This window comes from Rhopilema esculentum, chromosome 3, assembly GCF_057945365.1.
Source record: "Rhopilema esculentum isolate cy_ngs chromosome 3, ASM5794536v1, whole genome shotgun sequence".
Taxonomy (NCBI): Eukaryota; Metazoa; Cnidaria; class Scyphozoa; order Rhizostomeae; family Rhizostomatidae; genus Rhopilema; species Rhopilema esculentum.
The window spans coordinates 8964060-8975392 of record NC_142817.1 but is presented as its reverse complement, the minus strand read 5'-3'; the positions used below and the strand labels follow the sequence as shown (position 1 = coordinate 8975392).

The following is an 11333-nucleotide window of genomic DNA, read 5'->3' as shown; positions in this document are numbered from 1 at the left end:
TGTAAAGAAGACCGAAGAGTTTGGTTGGTTCCTTTTTTGCTAATCGGCGACATTGACCTTCTCACCTAGTTGAAGAGTCCAACAGACAAAAAATTACTCTTTCTGGCTACACAAGTCGGAATTTTATGTTCTGACACAGACAGATTCCAAAATACCTTAATAAAGAGTCAACCTTGTTTGCCAAATGATATAAAATTCCGTCATTATATGTTTTGCCATACTGAATTCTTGACCAAATATTGACCTTTGCAATTGTTTTCTTTTGCGCAGTGGTTGTTTTTCTTTCGGAACCGATTTTAGCCTGATGTTCAAAGGAATATGGAACATGCTCTGCAATTCTATCTACTAGTTTCTGACCAGTTCGTCCTAGATACCGAGCAGGGCTGTCGCTATGGGCCGCTACGTGGGGGGGGGGGTGTACCATCTAGGGGTGCTTTTTATGAAAGTGTTCAGATTTTTCGGTTGACAAATAAATGATGGTTGACCAACTTAGTCGGCAAATGGGATCGGAGCACTCCCTTTCAGCACAACAGACCCTTCATTGGCCCTGATTCCGAAGTTCACAAAGGCATGAAATACTTGACTTTGTTGATTGGTAGGAACGCATTTCCTTTTGAAGCATGACCCTAATACTAAACACCACATGAAGGTCGCGTTGGAAGAACAAATGTATATGACCTTTTGTACTTGGCTTTCAAATTTGAAAAATGGTTCAAACTGCTCAAATTTAGCCGAAAGTTGTGGAATTTAGGTATTTTTTTAAAAATCATGGAATATAGATAAATTTACTGATAAAACTAGACATTTCACTATGAGCATGTAAGCTTCGATATGGAAGTAACGAGTCGAGTAGTGAGTCCTGTGGAACTCCTTCTCTAATACGTTTGGAAGGCGAGTTCGCTCCACTGAAGACAACACTGTTTAGAGGTTGCTGAATAAGTTGATGAATAATGCTCTTAAAGCTACAAGTGTGTACAATTGATTGTGTACAATAAAATAGAATGATATATGGTATTAAATGCTTTAAATTAATCAACATAATTTTACTTATCTACTCTAGGCGACAATGCTTGCAAAATGTTATCGAGCAGTTTAAAATTATACTAGAACGATCTACACCAATTAGAATCGAATTAAATAGAGAGTATTTTGTTTTTTAATGGGAAGGGATTATTGCATGTTAAAAAGCACTGATTATTTTATTTATGACTTAATCATTGAAATGCCTCTAGTGACAGAAAACGATAAAAAAGGCAGATTAAATGGGCTGTAGAAGAGCACTGGCACATGCATTTAAACAATGCATACTGAGAGGGTGCAACTAGTCTTTAAGTTGATAGTCGAGAGTGGGGATTGAAAAGTTGAACTACAGGACATGTTATTGAAGTGACAAGCGCCATGCAGCCATTGGGCGAGCAGGAGTTCTAGCCCCCCGCCATCTCCTTTGCAATTATTGGTTAGAACGAAAGAATCCAAGCATTTTGAAAGGAGCATTTTCTGGTGTTCTAAAGGGCGTGGCTACGAAAGGTTTTCAGGGGCAAGCCCCCAGCCCCCACTTTGGGCCCCCACTTTTAAGTTGGTGCGAGCTGCCTGCCTCTGAAGTGATCATTGTTACTGTGCATTTCTCCTTTATTGCCAAGTTAATGATGCTTCCGCTCCTAAACGACATTATAAAGATCAGTGAAAATGTATGCCTTAGAGTTAACTTCAAATCATGTATGCAAGCAATATTATCTTAAATCTACAATTTATCATATTAAGTCTAAGACATGCTATTTTTTGTCAATTACTTCGCCCTTCTTGTCAATTTTTTCTTTCTCTGGCTGCACAGGGTCAGTAAGAACATCTGGCTTCACAAGAACTTCTTCTTCACAAACTGAAATGGATTCGCTACTTGATGACATCTCAGACGATGTTTCCATACTCGTGTAGCCTCTGTATTTATTGTTTCTGCATGTCAGGAGGCTCTTAAGCACAATCTGCAGGAAACTATTGGCTGGGAAAAGAGCGATGAAGGCACGTGATAAATGATAAAAGATAGTGAAAATAAAGATACAAGAGAAGTGACGGATACAAGGAAAAAGAATGCATAAATAAATCTAAATTCAACTTAACACAGGCATACACCTGAATGCAAATGAATCATGTGCTTCTATTCCAGAAATATCTTGACACACTTACCATGCTCATATGCCACGTCATTGTCTAATGTCAGCACAAAACAAAATATTACGAATCCGAAGAGGCAGATGAGGAAGACAGTTGCAGGGACAACACCAGCACCGAGCTTCTCAAAAAGCTACAAAAAAGAGGAACTAACAATTAGAGGTAATATGTGACTAAAATATATTAGAAAAGGAGAGGTTATTCGCGGTTGTGACAAGGAAACGTTTTTCAACTACCAACATTGAAAATTTTCTTATGTTTTTAACGGACTTGCTTTTGAACTAAAACTTTTTCTTTTAGAGCAGATAAACAGCACAAAAATTTCGTGTGGAGATTAAGACTTCTAGCTTCAGAAAGAAAAGATTACGGACTTTTTTAAGGCTTTTTCAGAAAATGATAAAAATGGTAAATCAGTGGAATAACCTATTGGACCGGAGGGATTTATATGCAATTAAGTCATTCAAGATTCCGATTAGCCGCAAAGGAGTTTTGGTATAAGTATTTATAAGCATAAGTTTAGTAACATTGGTATTTACCTGGCCAACTATGACCGGCATCGTAAGTTCGCCAAGAGCTGCCATCACAACAAGTGTGCTTGTGCTTTGAGCTGTAAAAAGAATGTCACATAAAAAACGTTTCGATAAATAGGCAAAATAATTTGAAGGTTAAGGAGAGAAACTCTTTTTCCTGACGCTGTTAGTGAATGTGAACAGCAAACATGTACAATATTTGGTTATACATAATTAGTCTTAGAAAAGGCTTGAATCCCTTTCAGTTTTGATCTTCCTTTCTGAAAAACTGCCATTTTTGAAAACTAATAAAAACGAGCAAAATCCAAAAAGATGAAAGATAAAATGAAGTGATTGCAAAGAGCAGAACTTACTCGATAGGTCGACATACTCTTTGGCCATGGAAATAATTGTCGGTCCAGCACTACTTAAGAAGAATCCCAAGCCACAAGACCCTATCCATACCGCATAAAAATTTGAGTGTCCAGCAACCAATATAAACGCGGACAAGAAACATCCAATCTGTAGGAAGTTGATTGAAATTCAAAATGTCGTATTGTAATACATTCATGAGACCTTAAATGAGCTCTTCTCTGCAGATGAAGGGCATGGCTCATCACCTAAGCTGCAATCCACATCAGTAGCCCTTCGGAAGTCCTTTGCTTAAAAACTGAGCTTCAGTTAGAAACGACAGGCACCATCCCCCCCCTCCTCTTCCATTAAAACAATGTTGGCTGTAGAGTTAAATATCGTAACTAATTTGCAGGAATCATTTTATTTTACTCAACACCTTGATATTGTATTAAACAACATTGGATCCCGTATGAAATGGCCAAAGTTTATTGAAGTAAAACAAGAATTTTGTGTGAGATTTTATCATATGTGCAAATATTATAATTCTTCAAGCATATATGTCCTAAAATTTTAAACGAATCAGCTCCCTGATTAAAAATACCAACATCTTGTGATATCGTGGGATATCAAGTGTCATATTGGGAAAAGAGACAGTTTTTGAATTCCTAAATAAAATTGACTTACAATTTTTTCACAAATTCAACTTACAACATTTGCAGATAGCATCGTCTTTGATGCCAGAAAGAAAGCTATGGGTATGCAAATGAAACGCCCGATGGAGAAGAAACCCTGAAAAGAAAAGATATTACGGAAAGGGTTTGTGTAAGGTCAATAGAGTCAATAAGGTCAGAAATTCACAAAGGTCAAAATTAAACGACAGGCTTTTCAACCCTTATCTCAGTGAGCATTAACAGAGAAATGATGAAATCAAAATTGTACATTACTATTAATTGTAATTACATTTTTCTATTGATTAGATGTTAGCTAACTTAGTGGCCTAGAACTCGTATTCTATGTTTAGGAAACCAACAACCTTCAAAACAATTCAAAGGTGGATCGTGATAAAAAAAATAACAAACAATGGCTTGGTGTTCTACTCTCCTTCCGCCAAGGGCTCTCTGCTGGAAATAGCTAATGCAGAAGTGTAGATTTTTTAGGCTTTTACAACAAGGTAGTTAGAGAGTTTGAAAAAAAGTTTGGTATAGATGTAAAGAGTACGTACCCAATAGAATGACGTCAGATAGGCAGCCTGATCTGATGACATAGCTACGTCTCCTTTGACAGCATACGTGTATGCGTAGCCTCCAAACATGGCCTAAAAGAAAACATGCGCACTGTGGACTGCACCAAATAGAAGATTGAATACTCTTAAAAGCACTTTGCGAATGTCAGAAGGTCATGGCAAATACCTTCTGTGAGAGAAAGGCATAACAATAATTAAGAAATAACAAGCCCCTTTACGAATGATAGAAAGTCATGACTAACAATCTATGCAAAGATGCAATCTAGCCGTCAAGTCTGTGCCTCAAAATAGTTGTGCATACATCTGGATGCCTTGTAGCATCACAGAATGTGCAAAAAGTGCATCGAAGGAAGCCTTGTCGAGCCTAAAATGCCAAAAATGAGCAAGTAAGTAAATGGAAAACATTTCCTTTCTCGATATTTGCCTGTAGAAAAATACAAAAAAGTAATGATAATCCAAGTTTTTTCTTTCATGTTGCTATTTTGGTAAATACTTTTACTAGATCATTTTTGGCCCAAGGTTCGAATTTTCACACACTACTCTGTTTAATTAAGAAACAGATAAATTGTACAAGTGCGTTGAGAAACTAGTCGTTAGGAAATCAGCCTTTCTATTTTAGGAAAAAGAAAGAAAACCAATATTACAAAATACAGCACAAGTTCATTTTGAATTGAAGGACGTGCACTTCAGTTTGTCCTGTACCTAAGACTGCTCTTACCATCATTCCCTCATAGAGGTAGATTAACACTGAACACAGTGACGTCACAGCCATAAGCCTCCTCTTCTCGTTTTTGCGTATTTTCTCCAGCACTGTTGCTTCAGGGTCGTACAAAATCATGTCCAATGAAGAGGCTACAACAAAAACTAGATAATCTAATAAATCTGATAGTGAAAAAATGTCAAGATTCTGGAAACTTTATGCAGGAGCAAGAAATACTTTTACTATGAGATGATCCGGAGTTTTAAGTGATATAAAATAATTATTCAAGATATGTGGCCGTCTCTAAACAGGTTATGTAGTATCTATTGCCTAGAAAAAAACAGATTTGCATAATTAACCATTTTAAAATTATACAAGCATAACACCGCTATTCCACCTCGTTCGATATTTTATAATTCTTTATTGATTAGTAATGACATGAGCTGACTACTGCGCATGCGCCTTGAATACACTGACGTTACATAAGTCAGTCAATGGAAGATTTCATCTTCCAAATGATCAGATTTACCTTGCCCATTAAGATTTTCAAACATATGAAACTAAGATTAAATTAAAGTGTTTATGCTGTTTCTGTTTCCAGATTTCAGTGAAAGGACTCCTCCTTAGAGGCCTTATGTCTAAAAAATACTCCTTCTTGTCGTGTATTACTGAAACTAAACATTTATGTTTTGATTATCAGAACACTCTTTCACATCTATCTTTAGTTAAGTAAAGGTAGACTAACACTTACGGACAGGCTCCTCCACAGTGACATTGTCGAAGCATTCTCCCAGGTTATCGATTGATCCAGTATACATTCCTTGCTTCTTTTCCAGCCTTTTTCGAAAATACAACCAAGAAATCCCAAAAATGACTGGTATCTGTAACGAAATAAAAATCTCATATATTTCATACATTCATTCCAAAACATATAATTTGTGCACCAAGCATGTTATTTGATTCAAAGGGATTCTTTCATAGGAGACTTGCTATGAAGCGCTACAATTTTCTTTGATATGACAGAGCTATCTAAATGCTAATTATACGATTATGAATTGAAGATGGGTTTTTGTGAAATATAGCTGAAGTTTCTCTTATCAAGGAACTGACTACTAATGGAGCAAGGCTGACGTATGAATACTCACGTGACTGACAGAAATCACCCAATAGGCATAGCAGATATCACTTGTCATGTCAGCAATCTCTTCGACTGTATTGTAATACCAAAACCCACTAGAGTTATCGAACGACGTGTTCATAGTTGAATTCTGGTCGATGACGTAATGAGTCGTGTTCAAGTTGAACGTGCAGCCAGGCCTGAGAAAGGGCCTAGCCACCAGTGGGCTTACAAAAGCTCCAAAGCCATAAAAGAAATGAACCCCTTGAAGAAATGGTGCAACCTATGGTTGGAAAAATACTTTTCAGTATTGAAAAAACGATGTTTTCTGATATTCCATTGGGTCCTCTAGCTGTGAATGCCAATAATTTAGCCTGGACAGCTTAGTATAAAACTTGCTCTTCAAAGCATTAACTGCAAACAAGCTAGTTTGAGGTCAGAGGACTAATTAAAAGACCAGACTAGATATTTGCGGTGTTTGAAAGAGAGAAGGATCTAATGAAGGTTAACAAGCATTATGTATAGCTAAAGAAACTATACCTCACGACCAAAAATCTTGACAAGCATGACATTTGTTAGACAATCTGGTATACCAAGTGAGAGACCATATCCCAAGACGAGTATAACCATTGTAGCAAAATCGTGCATTGTAGGTATGAAGGTGATGCACATTGCATTGCTGACAAGACATATCGATATGATGAGATTTGTGTCAACCCTGCAAAAGAAGCAAGACATTGGACAGTAGTAAGAAGATTTTTACCTTTATTTTACAAGATAAAAGCAAAATAAAATTTATTAATTTTAATTTGACGATAAAATTATCTTCAATACTGTCCTACTGAGTATGCTTGCGAAGAAGTTATTTTTAACAAGACACTGTTGCAATGTGATATTTCCAATCTTCTATTTGGTATTTTGAAGAACTTTGATTTTATTTTGAATGCCATGCCAAAGACGGACAATATGTTAAGCTAAATATTGGCTTCATTAGCTCCACTGTAAACCAACTCAGAAAACAGCAGATCTGAAAATATGGTTATTCTTCTTACAAAATACTTTTTGTTTGAAATGGTTTTACGTTGGAAGAATTATAAGCTGAGTTTCCTTCACCTTGAAAAGAGCCTAGCAAGTAAAATAAAGTTTCTAAAGAAAGCTTGGAAATTCTTTTAAAGATTCACCCGCTAAATTGGAAAAGACATAAAAGCAGTTTAATAAGTAAAATAGGAGGTCTAGACGCTCTTTCATGCGGAGTATATGAATTGTATGTCGACCAGCTGATTTTAACATTGCTAAAGCGCTGGTGGGGAAATTTATCTGCAGGGAATCCGTTGATTACAGAGCTAGCAATGCTATAACTTAGTACAAAAACAAACAAGACCAGAGATATCACTTGAGAAAAACATCTGCTTAATGTAAACCAAAAATCAAGTTCTAAAGGTTTGATTGTGGTATTGTATTTTGAGCTTTGAACAATCTTTGTACAACTCTCTGCAAAAGCTAAGAAGGAAAACATCTATTGTGCTCTAGCGCAAATCCAGTGATCTGCTTTCTTTCCTGTTAAGATTTTGTAGCATTCAAAGATGGTTTCAGATTGAAATGCTTACGTCACAAAATGCGTTATTGTTAAAATAAATCACTAAATCGTGCAAGTCTCTTTATCAAATGCAAGCAACAAGTAACGAAATGTAGTTCTAAATGTTGACTGCCTTTTCTTACAAGAACCATGAGATTGCATGTCAAAATTTACTTTGCATGTTGGTTGGTTTTCGTTGATATTGGTGCTTATTCCGTTGCAAGGCATGAGCCGCATCTGTGACAGATGCAAAATTCAGAACAAAGGGGAAGTCTTACAGACTTTTAGATACTAGAATATTTATTACGCTCTTTGAGATTCATTGATACCTTGCAGCAAGGAATCCACCAATTAAAGTACCAAATAAAAGTCCAAGGTCGTGAGAGAAAAAGAGCCAACTCATTGTCTTCAATGGCTTCATAACGAGGCAGCTGAGTTCTATCAACGTTGGGCCTATTAGCTCATCTGTCATTCCGTAGAGCATGAAAATACCACAGTAGCATAAGATCAATGCAGTATGCTTCTCGCTGTCAACCAATCTCTGCCAGACCGTCTTTTGACGCCGTATTTTTTCTTTTCGCTCACGCTTCCTGGTGGATGCAGAACGCTTTTTCTTCCCCTTTTTCTCCATTTCTAGATGAGATGAGATATTCACTCAGGTCTTCAATTTTGCTTTGGCTAAAAATTCAAGAAATCTGAATGAACACAACAGTAAACATCACATCCAACTAGATAATCAGACCTCTTGATTCTAATTCTAAAAAAAATACATAGCAAGAATTTAAATTATTGAACATCGAAAAGGACTAAAAAAGAGACTGAAGAAGAGATTTTGCAATCCATAACACTAAAAACATTTAAAGACATTGACACAAGTAATGAATATGGGAACACACAAATCCATTCAGCCCTTGTACAGAGGATACTGGACAAAGTTCCGCCATCTAGCCAATATATTCACTGCAGGCTAAATATGTCAAATACAATGCAGTACAAAACTTAATAGTGACTATACACTAAACTTAATGACAATGAGTGCTATTGCTAACTGCATTGATAATTGTTTTTGCTTCACTTGATTTGATTTATCTTTGCATCAAGGTCTAGCTGAACAAAACTTTGCAAAAGAGCAACACAGAGTAAAAGCAGTTTCAAACAGGTTACTCTAAAATTAAAACCAACGACCTTAAGATATATCTCTTCTTATGCAATTTGTAGTAATGAAAATTTATAAATTTGACCTTTTTTAAAAATTTACAAATAGTCTACATCTTAAGTACAAAGAGAGAGCTGTGCACAAACGAAGTGACTGCTTTGAAATTGGAATAGGCATCGTCAGTATGCTGTAGTGTTATGTGCAGAATTAAACAGAACATCAATTGAATAAGGCCCAACCAACAGTCCTTAGAACCATCCTGCCCTATGTACCAGAGCCTAGCTGTATATCTTTACCATGTTGTCAACGATGTGTAGCGATCACATTATTATCAAATATCGTATGGATATCAATATATATCAATTTATAAGAGAACATAATTAAGATAATGACATTAAAATTACTGAATGAAATGAAATAAAGTCACTTCAAATCAACAGTTCAAGTCAATCTGTTAGCCCTATAAACGCTCTGTTTTTTATTCTGTTTATTAGCAGTTTAAAAATGGACTAGCTAAATATCATGTGATTACTTCAATGTGCCTTTTAGTTTACTAATATAATGCAAGTACATTTACAATCTATATATTATAAAATTCAAGTTTCTTTCGACTAGTGATTTATATACTGACAAGCTAAAGGAAAATTTAAATATTTGAGCTTAAAGTATTTAAACAAGCAAATTGGACGAGTAAAATTCGACTGGCAAATTCTATATAAAATCTTCAGCCTTACACGAAGGTATTTTCAAAACACATTAGTAATTGGAACATTGATTGAGACTTACTTTTCAGAAGTTGTTTGCAACAGAGAACGATGATGTAAAAAGATATATCATGATTCGAATCATCAAATTGATGAATAATGATCTGCAAACTTCTATAGCAATTTGATTAAGAATTTGAGCATTTCTTTTGCACATTTAAGCCAAATAATTAAAAATATTAATTCAATGAAGATAATTGCTAGTATTCGTATTAGTTCACGACAGTTTTTTCACGTAAAAGACAATACATAACTCGTAATACGTAAAGCAGGTAAAAGCCCTAGAGTACACATTTCCATGATCCCATTATATCTCGTAATAAGCTCATTCATGACCAACCTTCAAACATGTATTTTTTCTTGTAGATTCAAACAAAGTAGAAAAAGCTGTTAACTGCCAATTGAGCTATGAAAGTTTGGAAAATCTGTTCCGAATGATCTTTTTTAAATTTCAGGTCATAAATAATTTTCTGACGCAAATCGATCATTTTTTAAAGTCATACGCAATTAAACGATAATCGAAAACCAGGTGCATTAAGTATTGAAAGCCTCGAATGCTTGATGGTTGAATCTTTATGAAGTGACTTTGAGAAATCAGGTCAAACTATTCAAGTTTCTGACAATAACATCCACCCTACAGAATAAGATTGTTTATGTAACGAATAGGCGGTGTACAGAGGATGTTATGTAAGTAAACGAAAGCATTACAGTTAAACCCAAAGTAATTGTTATGTTAATTCTAAATTATTCCCTGTGCTGTGCTGATAACGATTTCAAAATATTCTCACCTGATAAACAGATTTTCTGCTGATAAACCACTTTTTGAAAATCACTTCAACATCATTTCGGTAGAGCAAGCTCAATTTTGCCTTTGGTACTCGTCCTTGCAACGTTGCAATGGCGTCCAAAATAAAGCCTGGTTCTTCTGACAAACTTTCCCAAAGATACTGACTTTTGTGTAATCCACCATCTGTTAAGAACCATCTGACCATGAGCTCAACTAATTACAAGCAGTTTGTACACCCTAGATTGCTGTGATGACATTTGCCTGCTTCAGGAAGACGTCTTAACACCATAAAATTATAAATAATTTCTATCTTTATCATCAAATATCTTGAAAAAACGAGAATTCATTTTTATGTGCTCGCCATTAGAATGCTTAAAAAGTTGAACTATTTTCAGCTCTTCTGATCTTGTTTAAATATTAATGCCATTTAAATTACCGTGCAAGGAATCTTCAACCACAACACAGAAACATCTGCTGATTGGTTAGACCGAGCAACTCAAAGTCATTTCTACTTGCTGAACTTTATAGCACGCAGTTTGTTTATACATTGTTGTTAAAACCGAAAGAATCAATGAAAATACTTACATACAGCACATTTACTGATTTTTATTGACATATAGCAGGTTTTCTAGACAGAAGTTCGTACATTTTGATATGTTTGTACTTCAGATCATATGTATCATCCTGGTGTCTGAATGATAATCTTAAATCATAGTTATTTTTAACCAACTGTGACGAAAATTTGTTCAGCATTTGGCTTTTCTATATTGACTGATTAATAAATCTGTCGTTTTGATAGCATTTTCTTAATCATACAGTTTTTATTCATCATTAATAGCCTTTGCGAGATAATTTTCCTAAACAGAAACTTAAAGCGGAAACGATATCAACCTATAACAAGGACTGTACACAAGTGCCTTTGATTGGCAATACCGCAATGCTTCTGAATGGTGAATTGAAA

At 35.4% G+C, this 11333-nt stretch overlaps 1 protein-coding gene across 3 annotated transcripts; it reads right to left on the bottom strand.

The window, feature by feature from the left end:
• Nucleotides 1–839: 839 nt before the first annotated feature.
• On the bottom strand, nt 840–11288 carry LOC135692601 (solute carrier family 60 member 1). Of its 3 annotated transcripts, none has more exons than XM_065210793.2 (12): nt 10374–11288; nt 7995–8298; nt 6630–6807; nt 6118–6372; nt 5724–5853; nt 4991–5124; nt 4252–4344; nt 3738–3818; nt 3050–3197; nt 2703–2773; nt 2182–2299; nt 840–1996 (listed from the first exon to the last, which is right to left on the bottom strand). In XM_065210793.2, exons 2-12 carry the CDS (start codon nt 8294–8296, stop codon nt 1773–1775), a joined length of 1734 nt encoding a protein of 577 aa, XP_065066865.2. In that variant the 5' UTR covers nt 8297–8298; nt 10374–11288; the 3' UTR covers nt 840–1772. The 3 variants fall into 3 exon arrangements, with proteins under 3 accessions (XP_065066865.2, XP_065066864.2, XP_065066862.2); XM_065210792.2 differs by lacking the exon at nt 10374–11288 and adding an exon at nt 9926–10346 and having other exon boundaries at nt 841–1996; nt 7995–8343; XM_065210790.2 differs by having other exon boundaries at nt 842–1996; nt 7995–8343.
• Nucleotides 11289–11333: the final 45 nt, after the last annotated feature.

Coding starts and splice junctions, on each gene's coding strand:
- LOC135692601 (XM_065210793.2), bottom strand. CDS start 8,296: ATGGAGAAAAAGGGGAAGAAAAAGCGTTCTGCATCCACCAGGAAGCGT. Junction 5,854..6,117: donor GGGTGATTTCTGTCAGTCAC/GTGAGTATTCAT, acceptor ATTTCGTTACAG/ATACCAGTCATTTTTGGGAT. Junction 3,819..4,251: donor ATCTGACGTCATTCTATTGG/GTACGTACTCTT, acceptor TTTTCTTTTCAG/GGTTTCTTCTCCATCGGGCG.